This window comes from Epinephelus lanceolatus, chromosome 4, assembly GCF_041903045.1.
Source record: "Epinephelus lanceolatus isolate andai-2023 chromosome 4, ASM4190304v1, whole genome shotgun sequence".
NCBI classification, from domain to species: domain Eukaryota; kingdom Metazoa; phylum Chordata; class Actinopteri; order Perciformes; family Serranidae; genus Epinephelus; species Epinephelus lanceolatus.
The window spans coordinates 19,858,706-19,881,309 of NC_135737.1; the positions used below are offsets into that span (position 1 = coordinate 19,858,706).

Genomic DNA, 22,604 nt, shown 5'->3' on the forward strand with positions numbered 1-22,604 from the left:
TCAGTGAACCTGTTGCCTGAAATGTAATGTGCACTTTAGATCTATGAACTTCAAAGAGGCTGTTTGTCTTATCACACAGCTGCACCACAACATCTTTGTAGAGGCCATAAAAGTTTTGCAGTCGTGGAAAGTAACTGAAGTACTGCACTTACGTACACATTTAAGGTACTTTCATTTTAAGTTACTTTAAACTTCTACTCCACTTTTCTATCTATCTATCTATCTATCTATCTATCTATCTATCTATCTATCTATCTATCTATCTATCTATCTATCTTTAACAAAATAATCCAAACCATGTGTTCATTTTGAAAAAAAACTTTTACTTGAAATATCAACATTTTCTCAGAAAGTATAAATAATGATTTATGATTGATTTCAATTTTTATACAAAAATAATACATTAGGAGGAGAAAAAAAAAAATCATGTCCTGTCACACAAGTAAGAGTGCCCTCTGATCAGATGGCAGTAGATGTGCCTATAATAACAGTCACAGACCAACCAACATAATAATAACAAATGTAATGACCTAATATTGAACAGGAGACTGGATCTGACACGCTTGCGATATGCAGGGTTTGATAGTCGACATTGCTTTTTTTTGTCTCGTAGAAACATGGGTAGTATAGTGATGATGTAATGCTGCCATATTTGGTCCCCATCTCGACCTTTCTCACCCAGCAAAGTCAAAGTATGAGTGAAACTGGAACTGTGTGTGGGCGTCTGTGCCCACAGCAGCTACTCCTTTCCCCAACAGCTCTCAGTCTTTGTGGATTCCTTCATGATTAGAGCAGCTGCTGTCACAACACCGCCGTCTTTCATGTCTCTCTCCTGCACAAAATACCAGACTAAGATGACTGTTTTGTTTCTGAATACTTGTCAATATTTTCATTCTAACCACCCCCAGGGGGGTCCTGACTTATGATGAGGAGTTATTAACAATATTTGTCCTATTTGGTATCTCTTCACATTGAGGCAGGAAGTGGGAGAAGGAGGAGGAGGGTGAGTCCCATTCCTGAAATTCACCTGAACCTGTGTGCAAACAACATGGAGGGGAAGGGCCACAGTTAAAGTGTGTGAGTCAGCCCTCCCTGCGTAGACATTGCAGGCTGACTCTTATTCTTTGGCATATTTGTCACATCCATCTGCTTTTGTGTTATTTTAAAGGCAGCTTTATCAACAGCAACTCCAGTATATATACCTATATAGCACATCTATATATATACCTATTGGTGACTTCATTGATAGTGCATATTCATTTCCAGTCTCGAGTGTGTGGAGTTCTGTGCAGAATCCAGTTATTCAAAGCATTGCATACAACTATTGACGCATTGCATAGTCCTTTCAAGATTGTCAAAGTCTTTTCAATCACAGTTTACACATTGAACAACTCCAAATGATGAATTCCTCGCATTCATCACCTGCACTAACGCTAGCACAGCAAAACTGAGCGTGAAAGAATAACATGGAAGACTCCTTTAAAGCCCAGTAAGAATGTCACATACATGCACAAGATCAATACGGGGTTTTTGTGATTGTCACACAGTTCTGCTCACGTGCAAGGCAAAGTGTGGAAGGAGGCATCCAGGAACTTGTTGTGAGTCTTTCAGCCTTCACAGAGGCTGATCAGTGTCTCTGTTAGTGTCAGGGTTTCTTCATAATTCCACCTTAAATCACAGTGTAAGATGTCCCAGAGCCTTCATTCAAGTCCGTACCGCAGCAGTTTGTGAGCACTTTTTGGATGCTTGGTTTTTGTTCCTTTGTAGTGTCAGAAAAAGAGGATGACAGGGGGGATTAAAAAAAACTGAATACTGTTTTCAAAGATTGTGTTAAAATCATCCTTGTTGATCATTTGTGTGCGACAGAGGGGGATCCAGTCTCCTCACTCTCAGGTGCAGTGAGGTTTTTTTTCCTTTTCCCCCCTCTCTGTACCCATTTCTCAATTTCACCGCCTGGCCCACCGTCGACGCTGCTCCTCTTGTTTTGTTGACTGACTCATCATCCAGCACGCCGTTGCCGGTTATTAAGAGTTGTCATGGTTACCGCAGTGAGAGGGTGGAAAAATGTGCTCCGGTTGCTGGGCACCGAGGAAGTCAGGTGGACGCTCTCACCAAGCTTGAAGAGGACACTGAAAGGAGAAGGAGAGAAATGTGAGACAAAGTAGGCAGGTGTTACATAAAACAATAAATACAATCTGTCCAGTGACACAGGTATATGTAATGTACATCAAGGCCTCCTTAAAGTGACACATGAAACATACATAAATACCAAAGCAACGAGTACATTTCATCATGGAAGGTAGCCTACTTATAGTTTTTCCATTTTATGCTACTTTATACTTCTACTGGGCTATATATATTATATGTTTTAATCCAGTATATTGATTTTACAGCTATAGAGCTGCAGCGATTAGTTGGCTAATCGATTAGTCAGTCAACAGAAAAATAATCTGCAACTTTTTGGACAATTAGCTCATTATTTAAAGCATTTTTTCATGCAAAATTGGCAGAAAATGCCCCTTTCAGCTTCAAAAATATGAATACCAGCTTTTTTCTACTTTATATCATACTAAACTGAATATTTTGGGGGTTTGGACTGACTAAAAAAAGACATTTAAATACATCAATTTGGAATGTGAGAAACTGGGGCAGACATTTTTCACTATTTTCTGACATTTTATGGACCAAACAATTTATTGATTAATTGAAAAAACAATCTGCAGATTACCTAATAATGAAAATAATCATAAGTTGCAGCCCTATACGGCTATAGTTACTTTGTGCTTTTTAGATTAAGATGCAAATGCAAAATATATCACAATATACAGGTTAAACTCAGGGGCATGGTAGTGGGGGGAGAAAAAGGACTGATTATGGGTGAGGGGCCCTCAAAAAGCCTGGGATGAAAAGTTTAGTTTTATTTGCAATATTTTATTTTTTAAGACATCAGCTCCATAACTAAATTAAAACTGAATGAATAAACTGTTTGAAATACCAAACTTTGTATACAAAAGAAGTAGTGGAGGCTCCCTGAGGCCCCTCTCACCCCTTGAGGGCGCAAAACAGTTTAGGCCGCCCCTGCACTAATGCAGCTAGAGCTAAGTAAATAACTGCTCATGTGGCTAGAGCACCAAGGCATGCATGGTTTTCCCCACGAAAGGGATATCAGGACTCCAGAAACAAAGGAAAAAAAATCACGTGGTACATGACAGAGGCATGGATCAAGAGAGGAAAGGCAGGGGGCACATCGAGACTGCTTTTGCAAAGGGAACAGAATTTGGTGCTACGATTAATCTACTATATGTAATAAGTAAAACAGCTCCATCATAACATACTACAACATAAAATGGAGGTTACATGATTCAGTAATAAAACACTGGTAAGATCCATTTTACTTTTGAAACTTTCAGTAGATTTAGTTGCTTTGATTTCAGGACTTTTACTTGTCATGAAGTGTTTTCATGATGTGGTACTTTTACTTAAGTAAACAATCTGAATACTTCTTCCACCACTGGTAAATACATCACCCCTGCACCTTCATATGCCACACCTGACCAAATACATTCCTCATCCCTCTTCTCCTGACTCTGTAAAGCCTTGTTTCCATTCAAATGCCCTCTCAGTCTCTCTTTTTTTAGATTGTTTGTGGAATTTATTTTTCCCCTGCCTCTCCAAGGGTGGAGGCAGGTGACCCCGGCGTGACCCTGCGGCCAGCAAACAGCCTCACCTGATAAAGCTGACCTGCAGCTAAGACTCGAGTCATTAGACGCAGAGGTGAGTTTGGAACAGGCTCAGGTATAATGGAGGGTTCTCGGTAAACAATGAGCATTATAAAGCCCGAGCGCGCTGGTCGTGTCACGAGAAGAAGGCTGCCCCGTCCAAATAAAGTCCTGATAAGAAAATACCTGGGAGAGCCTGCTGGCTAATTGCTCTCTAAATAAATGGTTTTGTGAAATGCCACCCGGTGATGATGCCAGTGGTGGAGAGTAACCACCAGTACTTTTACTCCAGTACTGTAATTTTGTACAGTTTTGAGGTACTTGTGGTTTACTTTTAGTACTTTTTACTCCCATACATTTTGGAGGGAAATATTTTACTTTTAATTCCATTTTTTTGACAGACGTGTGAGTGGCTACTTGTCATATTAAGATTTTACAAAAAAAAAAACAGGAAAATGCTTCTAAAATACAATGCATTTTTACATTTTAGGAGGGAGTGCTTAGCTGAAGACTTTTATGTTTGCTGCTGCATTTTATCAAATCAAATATTTATTAATTTCTTACACTGAACTGTGACTTTTATTCTTGCATTTTGTACCCATCTTAGTATATTTTAGGTTGTGTTATTTTCAATACTGTAGGTCTTTAATGACATTTTTAGTTGTATTCAAAAGTCCTTTTGTGATGTGTTTCTTTTGCACTCTGTCTCAATGCCTCTGATGTTTTATACAGAGCACTCCCAATTGCCTTGTTGCTGAAATGTGCTATAAAATTAACTTGCCCTGCTTTGCATTAGAGCTGCAACGATTAGTAGACCTATCAATAAGTTGATCAACAGAATATAAGTCAAGAGAGAATACTTAAAGAAATAGTTACAGGCTCTGAAATTTGAAAATTTGCTGCTTTTCTTGGTATTATATCTTGATAAATTAATTAGTTTTGTGTTTTGGACTGTTGGCCAGACAAAACAAGACATTTGATGACATCACCTCAGGTATTTTACAGTTTTTCTGATGTTTGAAACATTTAATTGACAAAGAAAGTCGGCAGATTAACTGATAACAAAATGAATGGCCAGTTGCAGTCCTACAATGTATTGTTAAAGATTAAACCAGTGGCTCCCAACTTTTTTTTTGGCTTGCGACCTTCCTTATAAAAATCAGCTCCTCGTCAAGTCAATATTTAGTTTTCATACATTGGAACGGTCGATCAAATATCTGAAACCACTTCATCTGTATTGTTCCTACAGTATTTGAAGTATTACAGTAATTCTTGAGTATGTTATCACAAATAAGGTGTAACAGTGAAAAATAGTATTAGTTGACATACTCAAATGACTATTTTTATTGGTATTATTTTGAGTATAAACCATCAAACTGACAAGATGATTTAAAATTCAGAAATTAATATTGAAACTTAAGTATTCTTACATTGTGTTTTTTTACACAAGTAAAAGATCTGAGAACTTCTTCCTTCACTGGGTAAAGCTTTAATTACAACATACTTTTTTAAGTGCATTAATAAACAGCAGATTGTCCCCAACAGAGAGAGTAACACCCTGGCCAAAGTGTACCCATATTTTGCAGCCTCAAAAAGATTTGTTATACTTCTGCCATGTATCCTCTGCAGAGGATACATGACACTCTGAGCTATCATCCCATCACCCCATCTGTCTGTCAGTAGCAGCGTGGTGGTACGAGTGCTCGGCCTCAGCGTGGGAAATCGAGCGTGTGAAAGCACCGTGGACAACATTTCAGGCTAGAGCGATCACCGAGAGCAGGGAGAAGTAGGAAAGAGGAAGAGGTGTAATTACCAAAAAAGAAAAAAAAAAAAATTCCACCCCCCCACCCAGCCCATCTCATCTCCAGCCTCACTGTAGCATGGAGGAAAGTAGCAGCACACAAGGCCTGAGAACTTTGATTAACAGCGGGGCTCATTTCCTGATCGCAGAGGCAACTCTCACCAGGGAGAGGAGAGTAAAAGGAGGCACCATTAATCAAGAGGCGTTCAGGCTGAGGGAACAGGTGATTGATTAGATGTCTGTTTAAGAGGAAATAGGAATTCTGAGGAGTAAACTATCCATATATCTGTCTCGTCTATGACTTTGGAGCCAAATGAAAGCATTTGAACATCAGCAGCAGCCCCAAACAAAAACTTTGAACAGTTAAAGAAGCAGTGTGCACGGCTACTCAAATGATTTGTGTGCAATTTTGGTGATTTTACTCATTTAAACTACGTGACTGAACTGATAAAATTGTATTTACCCAGGAGAGACCCCCGAGTTGCACCATCTTGTTTACAGGAGCGTCCTAATGTGACAGGAATTAAACAAGTCAACACACAATCGTAACACACACACACACTTCTCTCTGTCATGATGTAGATCCTACTGTTAAGTGTGCGCTGTTAATTGTGTCTTTTCTCTCAAACAGAGCAGAGTGAGGGTGATTTGTGTGTATCAATAGGTGAGGAGTGAGCTAATCAAAGTGTTACAGTACTTCTGAAAATTGAGATCTGATGAAAAGGTCATGATCCCTGTTGCAAATTGTAAGAATTACAACAAAAGCTGCAGTAACAACTCAGATTTACTGCTGATTCTCATGCAAACGCCCCCACACTGATCACAGACTTCGAGTTTTTCACACTAAAACACACAATGGCAGGCAGACAGAGGTGAGAACATGCATCTTAGTGTGGCCTCTGTGATGTGATATGATGTGACAGAGTAAGGACTGACCGTCTTGCTCGAGGACATGGAGCTGATGGTGCTGATGCTGTTGGCGTCTGTGACCACCATGGCCGAGGGGAAACGTGACGGGTGGGAATATTGCGGGGGCTCTTGCTTGTGAGGATACACTGCAAAGGAAAGACAGACAAATAATTAGGTTTCAACAGTGGAACGTGTTTTTTTTTGAAACAGGAAAAAAAAAACAATTTTTTTTGTTAAATAACGAGGGTTAGTTACTGAAGATGCTAAAGTTGCAAGAGAAGTTCTGATCTAAAATCTAGAATTTGTGAGTGAAGCTTTCGCTTTATCTTTCTGCTTTTACTGTAATATTGAGAGACAAATTAGAAAGTGGCAAAAAATTTGACTGTTCTCATCATTTGGGCCGAGTTGTGTCCATGCATGACTCCAAAATCAGATTTTGGTTAACAAAATCAAACCTATTAGATCACAATAGGTTGTTTTTTAGGCTTTATTTCTTAAACTTCATACGCATTTTAGCTTTCAGTGCTTGAGAAGTTTACACTGCAGTATCTATCCAGCTGTTATTACTCACTGGTTACCAAGCTTGAGACCTCTAAAAGGTACATTTTATTTATTTTTTCTTCAATTATTCATTTTTTGCCTTGGGAAATACTGGACAGTTTTAGCTTTTCGGCCCTCAAAAATTGTTGTGGTAAGCAAATTAAAAGAGATAAATCACCTTTATAACTGCTCACACAGATGGTATACCAGGGATACTTAATTTGCTTTGCCTGGGGACGACTTTTGCAAAATGACAAAAGACCAAGGGCCAATTAATAAATGAACAATAATATTTATCAGCATATATAATGAATGAATTGCCTGTTTTAAAGCTTTTGACATTTGCTGTCCTTATTCATCTTTGCGAAAAGGCAAATCCAGTCAGAGCAGCCCTGCACTAGTAAAGTGTGAGCAGGGCCATTTCTAGGATTTAAGGAAATTTGGGGCATAGTGCAAACCTCTGCTGAGGAGTCCAGCGGCTCAAACGCCTAGCACTTTTTTTTCGGGGCTTATTTAAATGCTTCTTTTTATGCACCCTGGCACCTTAATCGCATTCAAATAATAAAAAAAAAACCTAGTGTGAATCAATTTATTTTTATTGTGAATTAGAAAATGGTTGGTGGATCAGCCAACACGTGGGCCACAAGTTAAGGTTCACTGCTTTATAGCTTTTAAAGCAACACAAGCCAAAAAGGTTGGTGATATAACAGATATATCATGACTAAAGGCTTATATACAAAGAAGCTGAGGGTAGAACTGAGTGTTACTGACTGTGCGAGTGTGTGACAGTAGCCATGAACGGCTGCTGGCTCATGTGGCTGGGGGACTGCTGCATCAGGCTCTGCTGGTGGGGGCTGTGGAGCTGCTGGGAAAACTGCACCGGTTGCAGCGCTGCAAGGCTGCCCGCCACGCTGTTGATCACTGGCACTGTCTGAGATTGCGATGTGTTTAAACCTAATGAGACACAGAGAAACCTTAGTCAAACTATACCATGATGAAATAAATTCAATGACTTTTTTTCCAGGAGGGACGGAGGACTTACTCTGTGCTATGGCCATGACTCCAGTTAGGGGCATGATGAGGTTCTGTGTCTGCTGGTGGCCGTGATGGGAACTGTGGATGTTGGTCAGTGTGCTGACTGGAGGAAGTCCTCCACCTGAACCTGAAATCTGGGGAAAGAAGAAGGAAATCAGCAAAGTGAAAGTACTGATTTAATGCTGGAATATTTGTTATAACAGACTACAACACCGTAAGTTATGAGAACTTTGACTTTCTGCTGTGTAAATTCACATGAATGTATTTTCAAAGTAAAATAGATGTTGGCTGCAAAACAAACAAAAGACATAAATATTGACTTGGTTCAGATTCTTTTGTATGACACTGTGCTTGTGTAACTCCACTTGTACACAGCACACAAGCAAATACTGATTAAACACAAAAGGTGCAGAAATAAATCGTCCTAAAAATGCAGCTAGAAGACATGAGTTTGTGAAGCACACTGACAGTGTTTGTAACTGCATGTTGATTCATACAAATGCTTACACACGTATTTGCTAAATAAACAGCATTTACAGTATCAGCTATCTGGATGGAGATCCTCCCACTCGGTGGGGCTGCAACTATTTGACTACTGCCAGCTGCCCACAGTGGGCAGACCGGTCAAACACACATCTGCCGATAAGAAACTGTCAGCTCTGACCTGCTGCACTCTACACTGCCTGCCCTCGATGTGGTCATTTCCCATACTGCCGCTCCAAAAGGGAGAAGTATTTTGAACTGACAGGGAAGTTAGTGAACTACATGCAGCTGCTTAACTTTATATTTTATGTCATCTTGGACAACAGAAGTAGTTCAAATGGTAGAATTTAGGGTTGTTGGCATTTTTTTTATACCAAAATAGTATACAATTTCCAGTAAATCACATATATCAAAAGTATTGCACCACCACTCAAACGCTATAGATCCATGCACAGGTTTCCTTGTCACTGATCAAATATTGGACTAGGGCAGAAGGGAGAAACTCTGAGGTAGACACACAAAAAAAATCTGCTACAATCAAATGTTGGCGTCATTTCTTTGACAGAACAAGCAGCGCTCCACCTGTGGCTCCTCTTTGCGAGGCATTTAATCAATAAGAGCATAATGTTTCTTTGTCAGGTTTATTGGCTGAGCGACATACATGCCTGGTACACTCTGGTGAAGGTTGCATGCTACTCCAGCCATGGCCTGCCACCCCAGCTCCACCTTCCAAACAGAGCAGCACAATGTGCTAATTGTTGGCTCTTGCCCATGGGTCCATGGGAGAGGAGGTTCAGGAACCTGCTTTGTACGTTTATGCTAAGCGCAGGCTGGGTCTTATCTAATCTGAGGCCATGAGGGCCCAGGTGTGTTCACTCACCATCTTGGCGTCAGGTGACAGCAGATTGTGGCTGTGGTCCAATCCTCCCGGAGACACCTGCTGGAGCACTGACTGGCTGGTCGCCATCGCGTTGCTACTGTGGTGACTGATGGCCGTGGAGGAGGTGACCTCACCGGGGCCTTGGCTGTAACGCACTGACAGAGAGGGAGAGAGAGACAGTTAGTTTCACTTGCGGTGTCCTACAACTAAAACAGTTAAGTAGGGCAGAGAGATAGCAGCGCAGTCCTCATTCTGTGCTGAGAAACGACGCTGTCTCCCCAACCAACCTGCTCTTTGACTCAGACAGGGGAGGACAGAGCAAACAAACACACTGATCCGTCTGCTGCTATCTGCGTAGCTCAGCCAAGGCCATTCACTGTGTTCACTCATTCACAACAGCAGAACTCCCGTCTGATTAGCACACAAATCCTAATGATGATGTTCGTAATTACGTCAGTCTGAAGCTTCATTAGTACCAACAACAAAATGTAATTAGAAGAAATATCTGTACGTAGAAATTAAAGTACTCTTTCTGCAGATAAACAGCCCCCCCAGATTTTTAATACTGATACATCAGTGTGTAAGCAGCATTTTACTGTTGATAAACAGTTGGTAGTTTAGTCCAGTGTTTTCCAACCTAGAGGTAAGACTCTCTCCAAAGGGTCACAACAGTGGTGGATTTTCCTGCAGGTGACATAGGTGGCCACCATGTAACATGTAAATTTCCTTTTAATTTAATTTAATTTCATTTCATTTCATATTTTTTAATTTTTTTATGTTGTTTTTTTTATGATTTTTTATTTTATTTTATCTTATTTTATTTTATTTTATTTTGTTTTGTTGTTTATTTTATTTTATTTTATTTTATTTTTCTTTGGGTGGGGTGGCAGGGGAAGTTCCCTAGGGTGCCAAACATGCTAGGTCTGGCAGTTTGCTACTTACATTTATTTGGGGAAATATTGGATAAATGTACCTCTTCCAGCCTAAATTAAACATCAGAGAAGTGTATTTCATAAGCTTATTATATGTCTTCTGTTGGGTTTTTTTTTTTCATATAAAATCTTTTAAAACATTATTTTCCTCTCTGACATGTAGATGAGTATAAGTATGAAGTGGCAGTAAATGGAAAATGCGGTACTTAAAACATTCTACTCAAATACAGTGCTTGAGTAAATGTACTTTTTGTCCACATATTCACAGTGAAGTTGAAATGAAAATGCAATTCTTCTTTTAGTGCCATCGCTTAATCCTGTGTCTAGACTTCTTGTTGTCTCTCACTGGAGGCCCAGAGGAATGCTTCACCCCACCAGCACCGACAATCAAATGCCTGTTTGCTGATGCAGGCCCCCTCTGATACCAACAGAGTAAACATTACACAATTACAAGCAATGTCAAACACATTCTTATCCTGTGGTCTCAGCCTCATACAGACACAGAGAGCGTCCCTCCCTCAGTGACAGTGTAGAGACAGACTCTGTTTGCGCTCAGATCTCCCATCTTCCCCGAGCCCTCCGTCCCTGACCCAGGTGTGACAGCCTGAATGCCCTGCCGAAGTCGGTCACACATGACAGGAGGCATTGATATACAGCCGTTTTGAGATAAAAGAGGGAGAGGCGCTGACGCTAAATGAGGCCAATGAGGAGGGCATTGATTTCTTGTCGCTGCTGGAACCTGGAACAGGATGTGTTTGTAGATGTGAATGTTTGCTTCAGGTATCAGGGAAACAACTGGGCATCATTTGTATATCCTGAAGTCCTGCAAAATCTTTGAGTTGATGTGTGCAGATTCACATGTATCCCAGCAGTAATCGTAATAATATTGTAACGATGTCATACATTTAAGGCAATAGTTTGAAGCTTTTTAAGAGTTAGCTGAGAACACTGATACCACTCTCGAAGCTATAACCAGAAGCCGGCTATCTTAGCTAAGCATAAAGATTACAAACAAGTAACAAAATTCACTCACCAGCATTAACAAACAAGACATTACATGTTAGCCTACCTAGTGAGTGTTAGAGATGCTGGTAACTTTAGGCAGATTTTTTTTGCATTTAGACAGAGCCACACTAGCTGGTTCCCCCTGTCTCCAGCTTTTATGCTAAACTAAGTGATCTGTCTTTACGCTTCAGCTTTACATTTAAGGGTCCTGACATACCAAGCTGTGTCAGCTGTCAATAAATGTTGAGCTGTCAGTGAGTGACTGTCGCCCTAGTTTGTACACCCTTCATCGTTGGCACTAGTCGGCCTTTGTCGGTTGTTTTTCAGCTGATTCGGCATGTCGGCATCAGACCAGCGGAGCCCAGTAGAGCATGAAATCGCTCTTATTGGTAGTTCAGCTCAGCGCACAAGGAGAGAAACAGAAGTGAGGAAAGTGAACGACTAGTTAAGAGGGTGTGAGATTGAAACAGGTAGGTAGGTAGGTAAGATTTTTCTATTTTAGTCATGGAGCTCTTCAGCAGAAACTGTTCGTACGGTAGATATCATTTGTTCTTTCTAACATCTGGTTGTGTTGTTATTGTGCTAACTGGCTAACTAGCATCTTGATTCCATCCTGTCAGTCTTCCTGTTTCCCTTTTTGAATGATGAATACAGACTGCCGCCGCTTGCTGCTATGAAGACTTAATTCCGCTCACGTACGTGCTAGTTTGCCATTGACTGTAGTCATTGTGGTGCATTCAAGCGTAACTTTTTGGCCAAGACACAGAGGACATGAGGTGACCAGCCTGTTCTCACTCTCAACTTGTCAAATACTGCTGCTTTGTCAGTGATTTTGGCATATGAAAAGCACCAGGCGCATCAGTTTTAAAGGCAGCATGCAACAAAGTAGTTAAATACTGTCGCTTTGTAAGTGGACCTCAGCCTCAGACATAGACGCAGTATGATACACACCAGTCGGTGGCGGTTTGTTGCGCTGCTGGCAACTTTCGTAATATAAAGGAATGAGAAAGTCCATGCAGAGCAGGCGGGAGGCCAGTTGGATGGGTCAAACAAACTTTGGACTTTCACCTGGGAGCCTGCCGTTTGGTTCCTGTGTGCGTTTTAAGATAAACCATGATGTTTTTTTCTAATCCTATCCACATGCTTTTGTTGCCTAATCCTAAAATCAACCTAAAATTGAATTATTTTACCCACATTGTACGTTCATTTTGAAAAAGACTTCATGCATGAAACAAACAGAAACTGTACCTTTCCTGTGAAGAGGGAAGTGTATTTTGAAAAGATTTCACTGCATGTGACAAGCGTAAATTGACATGTCGTCTGTAAACATCCAAAACAAATGCAGGAGGGTATCCCAGTGTGTCACATTTTGATGTGTGTAGCTACTGATGACATTTGACAAATTGGGATTAGAGCATGTAGAAGGTGACACAACAGTTGGCCTTTGTTGCCACTGGTTTGGTGTGTCTGGGTCTTAATGCACAGACATGAGAGTGGAATTAATCTTCAATTTACTCTCAGCAAGAAGCAAACAAGCATATTTCCCATAATGCTGAACTATTCCTTTAACTACAGACACTTAAAATACAGACACCGCCATGTCTGAGGCCACAGTGCCATATTTCATCCTTGAAACTACCTGTCGTCCATTTTGTTCAGCCCACAGACTTCATATTGTCTTCAGCAACATACTAGCAACCCCACAACACTCCACCGTGCCTTGTAAACACTGCCGCAGAACAATAAAGCACTCCATTGGACTCATGACCCCCATTGCCACAGAATAGAGGAGGACTCATAAAAAGGCAGTTATATCGGTGCTGGGTGACCTCTTAAAGTGTCAGAGAGAGAAAAGGATGCTATTCAGGCCAGTTTTGTTTCTTTGGGTTTGGCAGTAATTCTAGCTGCAGGGAACCTCAGAGTAAGTAAGGAGGACTTCCACGATCTGAACGAAGAGACTCTGAGTTTCTTGAAAGAAGATTTTCTACAGACACTTACTAATCCTACTAGGGGATTCTGTAAAACTGAATTCAGCAAGATGGGACAATCCATGAAAAACGGAGGCATCCTTTAGGAGAGCAGGGGGAGGGCGAGAACCTCAGAAGAGGAGTGGTAGCAAGGATCTTCAGCAAGTTTAAAAGGCTCTAGCTCCCTGTGTGACCCATGTAATATCAAAGCATGCCTCCCCAACCCCAGGCAGTGCTCATTGTAGTGCCGCTGCATATGACAGACCTCCTGGGTCTCTGCAGGACGTATCCAGTCCCTTCTTTGTGGCTCACTGGGAGACACAGAGCAGTGGAAAGTGCAGAGCTAGGCCATCCTTTTCTGTGTGTGTCTTGTTTCAAGCTAGCCTGAGGTGACGGAAAGCAACACAGCCCACGGATAATCCCCCCACTGCTGTGTCTGATCAGGAACTTCTGAGTTTGCTAGTTTGTAACATGCAGAACGATGCAGCTCAGCTTACAAGGCAATGATACAGTTTTATGGTGACTTCAGCTGCCAAATGAGCAGTAGCTGAATAAGAACTTATCTAAAAATAAATCATTACAAGTAAAAGTCCTTCATTTAAAACCCTATGCAACTAAAAGTACTGGCAAAATGTACTTTAAGTGTCAAAAGTAAAAGTACTTGTCAAGCAGATAAACAACCCTTGTGACTAAAGTATTAGATGAGATTGTTACTGATGTGCCAATGTGTAGGCAGCATCTTAGTGTTGTAGCTAGTTTAGGTAGTTTAGTGCAGTGGTTCTTAATCTAGGGGTCGGTCCCCTCCAAAGGGTCACAACATAAATCTGTGGGTTTGTGAGATGATTAGTGGGGCAGGAAAGAAGAAATAATAAAGCTCTGCAATAGGGAGTTGTATTCATTTGTTATGCACCGAATCGCAATATTTGTTTTCAGTAACTTCCAGGTAGAAAACCTCTACGTCATGAACATAAAATGCAATGGCGCTGAGCAAACACTGCCTCAATTGCTTACTGTTTAGCCACCTAAAAAAAGGCCCACCCCAAAAAATTTGTATCACTTTCAGCGTACGTTATATTCAGAATATCTTCAGTGCTTTACTTTGCTGATAGGCAGTGATTTCTGACAGTGAATTTAAGCTGTTATATTAAAGCCAGCAGACTCTACTGACAAAAATTGTCATTTTAGAATACAGGAGTTGCTGGTCTACCACTGCCTCGATTGGTAAGTGTGTAAGGTCAAACTGAGCTTCTGTATCAGTAGATTTGGTTTATCAAAGATGCTACGAAAGCAGCACAGTACATAACATAAGCATAGCAGAAATGTTAGATATGTCGGACCACCGTTTTTAACTATATATCTTTAAACATTACAGTTACGGGTGAAGAAATGACGAGAGAATTAAACAAGTTTGCTGATATACACATCTCCGAAATTCAAAACAACTGCCACTTGTCTATCCGGAAGTGTTAGCGCAACGTCATTGACATTCATTTGTCTTGTTTGTGAAATATTGGAGAGTTTAGAGGGGAAAAGTATTTTTGGTGGAGCAGCTAACAACTCATAGACATCTGAAAATTGACAAGGGGCCCCGACCACACACTAATTGTTCACTGATTGATCAAGCATCTTGAGTCAGTGGTTTAATCCGTAACAATGCGTCGTTTTCTGTTTGGTTATCATATTTAATGTAAAATCTGAATCTGAAAAGGTCTTTAATAAAGTGCAGCAAAAGTACAACATTTTCTCAACCTAGTCTTTAGAATATTGTTGTATGAGAAAATCTATTGACTCTAAACACACAGTTGTAAGTTATGACTCAGTCTATGAATTTATGACATTAACTAACTTGTTAGCACAGATTAATGCTTAATAGTAAAATGGCCTGAATAAGACGGATTACTTGAGCTCAGTAAACGTAATTAGTGGATGAACGGTGAATAAATATTACATAGAAAAACACAGGTGTGTGCACACATACACCTGCTGGCCAGCTATGTAATCTGCCTGAGATCAGTTCCATTTCTGAAAGTAAAAAAGGTCACCACCAAAACTGCACGTCACACTGTTTGAATGTCTATCCAGTTGTGACCGACTGTTCAATGAACTGAAGCAGAATCAATAAAAACTCCCAAAGTCAGAGGAGTTCCTTTTATCTGACCCTGCAGTGACCTTTCTCGTATGACTGAAGGTGTGGCGACGGAGGGTTTAAGGATGGGGGTGACCAGCTTTCTCTGTAGGCGAAGAAGGGGTCATCAGTCCTGTCTGGCCAGAAAAGAGCCAATACCCCAGTGGACAGCTCCTGCTGCTCCAAGTCTGCACCCAGCCCTAGCAACTATACCAGAGCCCATAAAGATGAGGGGGGAGGCTTTAAAATCAGTTCTCCTCAAGGCCCAGCAGAGATAAATGAACCTAGGTTACAGTCACTGCAGTCTTCTAATACACCACAGACAATGGGACCCCCTGCTGAGGGAGAGTATAGAGTGTAGAAGTCAGAGAAGCCCCTTATCAAAGGCCTGGGAGATGTAGTAGCAAAGGATTTTAATTGTCCATTAAGCATGCATAATACAGGCCGTGCCCTAGCAACGCAATGAGACGCCCCGTTGAGATATTATTGTCAGGCCAGGGGCTGACACTGAAAAACAGCTGATGCTGTCGGCAGGATGCCAGCAGGACACCTTGTAAGCAGCCAGCTGAGGGTTTTTTTTTTTCTCTTTTCAGAGGAGCAAGGTGTTTTCCGCCATGCACCGACCCTTCACTTCTGCATCCTTATCGCTGACCTCTCTGGCTTGGCAACCTGAGTTCAATGCCTGGTCAGGTGTTCTGAGCAACAACAACACAAAAACCTCAAGCAAACAGACAATCACCAAAGGTAAAAGAGCAAGCCAAAGCAAACAGTTTGTTTTCCCTTCAAAGCTCGCCTCGTGTTCGAACACGAGGGGACAACAATGGGCTCTGAGAGAGACTCTCAAATCACAGTTTTATGGAGGGTGAGTGATGGCACGGAGGATAATGCTCCGTGAGGCCTATCAGCTTTGTTTTTATGTCGTATACACCAGGTAGACTCAGTCAATACTAATTACTCCAAATGCAAACATCAGGTCAGGGTGAAATGGTCAGAGCAATAACGCACAGCGGTTCCTTGTTTTGGAGACTCTCTGAGCGGAGTCATTAGCAACCTGCATGGGAGGAGGAAATGTGGAAATGACGGCGTTATGTCGAGGTAATCTGGATGTGTCTGTCCCCCCTCCCTGACCCTGGCCTGACCCTGGCCTGACAGGATTGCTGCCCTTTGTGTCATGCTTCTCCATGCTGACTTTGGAGTGGAGATTGCAGGTACAATGTGGATTGTTCTCAGTGTGTTTTCAAAGATCAGAATAACAATAGCATTTGCTCAGCTCACTCACTCATGCTCATTGATCACTTGTTGCCTCTTTCTCTGCCCCTCTGATCACATCAACTGTGCTTCAAACCTCTGATGGCATTTTCACACCGAAGAAAACTAAATCATGCACTTTTTTTTGCAATATTAACTAAAATTTGGGACCAAAGAACAAAACTTTCCTCTAAGTTAGTGTATATTTCCTCGGGCACTCTGTGTCACTTGTGTGGAATGTTTAAGCCTACGCAATGAATCTGTACACATGACATTTGAAGGGGAATGCCACCAATTTTACACATTAAATTCAATCTATAGGTCTTGGAATTAATGTGCATTATGGGTAATGTAGGCACCAGGTTTTGAGAAAGACGGTGTCTCTTGTTCTGCTGCATCAGTTTTTAGACTTTTCTTTTTAAATGGCCTGACACTGTTATGAGAGTGCAATGCTAAATTGGTAGAGTAAAGGAAAATCATTTCACATCCTGTCTGCTCTCTGTGATGCTGAACTGCATGCAAAGAAAAGCCACCTGGCATCTTACTGGGAGGTGAAGTGCTGTTATGATGTGGCGAGCTGTGTGACAGCAGAGGGTTCATGCTGTGTGGCGGTACGTTGATGGCGTCCAGGGCTAATTTCTGCCTGAAGGCTTCCTCTTTACGTCGGTTGGCAAACCAGTTATAGACTCGCACTTCAGTGACCAGATTAGAGCCGAGGCCCTGAGCTTTGGAAGGGGAGACGCCTCTCTGGAGACACTCGGCTCTGCAGGAGACATATGTGCACGGAGAGAAACTGGGGTTGGCGTTGTTTGGGTAAGATTAACGTGAGAGAGTAGAGGAAGGTGTCATGTTTATCTACCTGTTGCACTCTTCTACCAAAGCTTCCCTCTCCTCCTTGCTGGGGTTCTTCTGCCGTTCATAGGCCTGGTACAGGATTTGCTGGGATGCAGGACCCCATTTGAAACGGTTACGTCTCATTTTCTTGCAGGAGGGTTCGCTGCCGACCTCGTCACCAGGCTGGCCCATGCCCTGACTGGTTGGGTTGTACTCTGGGAAAAAAAACATCGGATCCTGATTGCCTTTGTCTATCATGTTGCTGCCAGAGCCTTGCACTGCCTGGTTGAACTCTGCAAAACAAGGAGAGGTTCATTCAACAAAACACAGTGTTTTCTTTTATTGCAAAAATGGGAACTACAGGAGAAGACATTTGTAAAAGTTAGTCAGACACATGAAAGTGGTGTTTTCAATCCATAAATAAAATTCCTCTTCTGATGCATTATGACAAACTGCAGTGGGATTTAGCACAGGCCTGTTGCTGTAGGTGCATGTATGTGTCATCCAGCATGTGTATGTCAACTCAACTTGATATCCCCACAGGTTTGAAACCCAAATAAATCGCTGTGCTGCTGCAAACTACTGTACATACAAGCCTGGGCAAAGCTGTGAGAAACTCAAATATTAACTTACGTCGGAGAATTTCCCGCTGTTTCCTGACATACCAGGTGTAGAGGGCCGCTCGCTTCTGTGTTTTCATGGGCGTGCCTTTGTTGAGGTGCTGGGAGAGGTGAGACTGGTTAAGCCCCGTGACGTCCACCACCTCCCTTTGGGGGATGTTGTGCTGTTGCATGTAACCTTTGATCATGCGGGCAGCACGCCATGGATCCTCTCTGGGTTCAGATAAAACACAGGAGCAGAAAACACTCATTTCACCACTGAACTTCGTGTGACTCTCAGAGGGAAGTGGTAAAGAGCAAAACCAGCTTTAATCACATTTAATGGCTGAAATAAAGTTGTTTGGTCAATGTCATGCTGTCATACGTCATGAAATGCCTCATGTGAAGGGGGAATTTTGGTAGTTTTGTTGTTTTGTTTTGAAAGTTGTTTATTCATATCTAATTAAATCTACAGATATAGAAATGCTCTAATCACACACACATATGAGCTTGTTCCTGTTCTTCAGCTTCACTGTTTTTCAAGGCCTCAAGTTTAAAGGGTAACAAGTCCCTTTACTGACGACCTGTTTATCATTGTGTTCAATAGGCTGTAAATATTTTCAAAGGTTAGTTCAAGTGGATTGAGGCAGGTTGAGAAACTTGGACTTAGCGTTTCAGCCTGGAAACAGTTAGATTAGGTTCATGTAAATTTAAAGGAAGCAAATCTAAATTAAAAAGATCCCAAAAACTGTGAAATAATTTGTAATTATAATCAAGTAGTTTTTACTTTTCAGTCTCCATATAAATATATATATGCCTATTTGTAGGCTATACATAAGTATAAATGAAAATTTATAAATGTCATCTAAGGTCAGGGTTACTAGTTGTCTGTAAAATGAATGATATAAAGAGGTTAATTTAAAAGAAAGGCAAAATTCAGCAAAAAGAAAGATTTTTTTCTTTGATTCCAAATACACGTTTAGTATTAAAACATGGTCTTACCTGTAGACTTAACTTCTCCATTATTAGTCAATTTTTGGCAGCAGTTTTAAAGTGTAACATAAACTACACGGAGGTAAAACGCAGCCTAATCCTACAGTCCGAGATTAGCGGGCCCAGTCACACTGACATCGGTAATTATAGCAAATCTACACACGTCTGTTTGTTTTGGAGAATGTGAAGGCCTACATCTAAGTCTGTGGGTTAAGTGGGAGATGTTAGTTTATAACTTTTGACAATGAATAACCAGATCTCCATTCACTCTAATCACACGCCACTGTGTATCTTTCAGTTGATGATTTATAGAATAAAATTAATAATAACTTAACTACACGTGGTTAGTTTTGATATTCTTTCGGTCCGTGTTGGAGCCTCAGATATTAGTGTTACAGTAAATCAAGTGGTCTGAATGGAGATAATTAGAAATAAATGAGTTAATAAAAGGGTTAAGGATGTCCAATTAGTATTTTGTTTATGTCATGATGAGTTTACTGACACATAAATAAATGGAAAAGTTAAAATTGTTTTATTTTAATTAAATTTAAATGTATTATTAATATTAATATTAATATTCCGCATGTTTTATTATATTTCCCAAGCTTATTTTCCATCCTAAATTCACAGCCAGACTTGCTTGGATTCACTTTGTCTCCATGTCGGATTTTTATCATGGAGAGGTGGAGTGTATAGTTAATAATAAATAGGATCTAAGTTCAGCTGATATTTTGCAAAGGTAAAGAAATAATAATCCATGTGGATAATTAGTAACCAGAATGTGAAAACAGAGCCGTGGCGGGTTATTTTAAAATTGTAAACACAGAGGGGAAAGGACTTTTGGTATATGAAGGGCCATTTTTTTTAAATGTGTGCGTCATTTTCTAACTTTTACACGTAAAAAATAAAATAATTTAAAGTGCGCTATAATAAACAAAATAAAGCCATATAAGCGCTTATTTTCACATTTTTCTTCAGCCCTTCAAATTGCGATTTAACTTACTTTTAACTAGTTTTTACACCTCTGTAAAAAAGTTGGAGAACTTACGCCAACATGCGCTCCACCTCCGCCCTCTGCTCGGCGGCCTCCTCCGTGTTGAGCGACTGGAGCTCCTTCAGTATCGGCGGGGTGTCGTAGTCGTCCCCGTCCTCGGAGCCCTCATCCCCGGAGAGCTTACCCTTGCTGTGGCCGTTGGTGAGCGTGTGGAAGACGGGCTTCGAGTCGGTGTCCGCCCCGTTCATCTTGACGCTCTGAGGCGGAGCGGGGGACATGGGCAGGCTCTCCAGTTTTACTCCAAAGCCCGTCGGGCTGGGGTCCATATCATCCAGGGCCTGGATCAGAACATCTTTGGTAACTCCTGAGTCCAGCAGGGCGCTGAGGAGCTCCTGCTGCAGGGATGTCAGCTTGGATACCATTTTAGAAAACATTAAAAACACAACATAGGCCTGCTGTGTGCGCGCGCTGCAGCAGATGGGAAAAGACAGGACGCAGAGGGGTGTGATAAAAAAAAGTAAAAAATAAAGTTCCCTTCTTCCTCTCTGCTCCAGTGTGGTGGGGAGTTTGCGGCTGCTGACACCTGCTCCGAGAAGCTGCTTCACTTCCCTGTTGAAGGGGAGGATGGAGCTACTTTGTCATGATGCTTTCTGAGTGCAGGGGGATATAAAACGTGGTAATGAGTGGGCCGGCTGATGGGAGCCTTATGTAAATCCACTGAATAAGGCCCGCTCTGGGCCGAGGTAGACATGTGTTTACTCTGCTGCACTGCTGCTTTTATTGGCTCCCCTTATCAGCAAAACTTTCATGGACTTTGGACCCTGTTGTATACGCAGTAAAGACTTTTAAGAAAGGCGAGCTGCACATATTCACACCGCTGGATCCAGTTTTATTATAATGGCGTGTAGATGTAGCTCTACAGGTGGAGGCTTTTGTCTCTTGTCTCTCTGTCTTGTCCCTAACCCTAACCCCTTGTCTTTTCATTTATTTATTTTACTTATTAAAGGGGTACATTTCTATTATTGTATATGTAGCCTATTGTTATTGTTAGGCCTACTTAATGAGATAATCGTATAGGTGTTAACGAGCTGTTTGTTTCCTTTAATGAAGCCTAATCATCCAGGTTAATTAGTTTTTAGGCAAATACTCACATTGTGCACAGAAAAATGCTAATGTATTAGAAAGAAGAAATGGTTTCATTTTTTAACTTTCTCTGAGAAAAAACTGGCATAATAATCACTACAAAAATAATTTGGCCCCATCTCCAGAATTACATGTGTAAATAAAACGTTATAATAATCTAAAAATATACAGAATACCTTCAAACTTGGGACAAAAATCCCTTTAAAAAGTTTTAAATTGCTCCAATTGTCTCTTATCTGCGCCCAATGACAATATAAACTATTGGGTCCTTTAAGGTGCTAAATGAAACTCCTCAGTTTTATCTCACTTTGCAAATTTAGAAAAAGACCCATAAACCTTCAATTCACTCAGGAGTTAAACAAACCATTAATCATTAATGTAAAAGCAGAATGGGGTTAATTAAGGATTTTTCTCCACCTTTGTTTCCAGGTGGAACTGTTCTGTAAATAAAACAATAATAAAGCTGTTTATCCTCATTTAGCTGTGCCATGTGAACCAAAGACTGACTGAGGGCTGAACTCAGAGCAGCAGGTGCAGCGCGATGTTCAAGGTGTCCAATGTGGCTGTAAGGTCCAAGTAAACACATACACATTTATTTTGTAAGCTTTATTAAACACGATTTTATTGCAAACATCAAATGGTATGTTCTCCAGCTGCCTGCGGTTTGGATATAGTCAATAAGGGGTATTTAGCGGATCAAAAATCCTGAAAAGTAAAGTACGTGAATGAGTGATTTTGCCTCGTTTCACTGTTGATGATTTATATGAGTCTGAAAATTGCTGGTCTTCAAAGGTGGTTTAAATTTTATCTGAAGCTGTCAGAGTAAATGTGCTTTTAATCTAAATCTGCAAAAATTCTGCATTTGTTTATTTATTTATTTTTGCATGAAGACTTTTCAACATAAATCTCAGTGCATACGTTTTGGTAGAGTGTGATGGGTTTTTTTATAGAACATGCGGAAAATGTCAAAAATAAAAAATGTTGGTTAACTCAAAGTTAAAAACTCAAGTTGGATTCGTACAGAGACGTCGATCCTTTCACAATTTAGAATTAAACAGCTGTCATGTTCACACCAAGAAACATTAAATATGTAGCACAGATATTTACAGCATTGGCAAATAAATATAAATAAATAAATAAATAAATAAAAGTAAAATAACTGAACCCAAAGTTATAATTGAGCTGTATGTTGTTCATCATCATTTATTATTGTGTTGGCTGATGTGTTGGCATGTTGCAGCTTTACATCAGCAGTTCTATAGCCTGATGTAGATCAGTGTGTGTATCAGAGATGATAAATATTAAATAATAAACATTAAATGGCATTAAACAAGTAATATACTCTGGATTTACAGTTAAATGGCATCTGAAATGAGTCACAGTGGTAAAAAATTGTA

General features: G+C 40.7%; 1 protein-coding gene across 2 annotated transcripts; it reads right to left on the reverse strand.

The window, feature by feature from the left end:
- Positions 1–302: 302 nt before the first annotated feature.
- hnf1ba (HNF1 homeobox Ba) lies at positions 303–20,804 on the reverse strand. Of its 2 annotated transcripts, none has more exons than XM_033631727.2 (10): positions 20,119–20,804; positions 18,112–18,311; positions 17,504–17,693; positions 17,190–17,407; positions 9,368–9,522; positions 8,012–8,138; positions 7,741–7,923; positions 6,457–6,575; positions 5,984–6,028; positions 303–2,129 (listed from the first exon to the last, which is right to left on the reverse strand). In XM_033631727.2, the coding sequence occupies exons 1-10, from the start codon at positions 20,496–20,498 to the stop codon at positions 2,109–2,111; spliced, it is 1,638 nt and encodes a 545-aa protein (XP_033487618.1). In that variant the 5' UTR covers positions 20,499–20,804; the 3' UTR covers positions 303–2,108. The 2 variants fall into 2 exon arrangements, with proteins under 2 accessions (XP_033487618.1, XP_033487617.1); XM_033631726.2 differs by having other exon boundaries at positions 17,504–17,771; positions 20,119–20,803.
- Between the last annotated feature and the right edge of the window lie 1,800 nt (positions 20,805–22,604).

What these genes read in the sequence shown, in the direction of transcription:
- hnf1ba (XM_033631726.2), bottom strand. Translation starts at nt 20,498, where the DNA reads ATGTTTTCTAAAATGGTATCCAAGCTGACATCCCTGCAGCAGGAGCTC. An exon ending in GAGGTGGAGCGCATGTTGGC is followed by an intron (nt 18,312 to 20,118) that starts GTAAGTTCTCCA and finishes ATCTGAACCCAG; the next exon opens with AGAGGATCCATGGCGTGCTG. An exon ending in AGTCATGGCCATAGCACAGA is followed by an intron (nt 7,924 to 8,011) that starts GTAAGTCCTCCG and finishes GTGTCTCATTAG; the next exon opens with GTTTAAACACATCGCAATCT.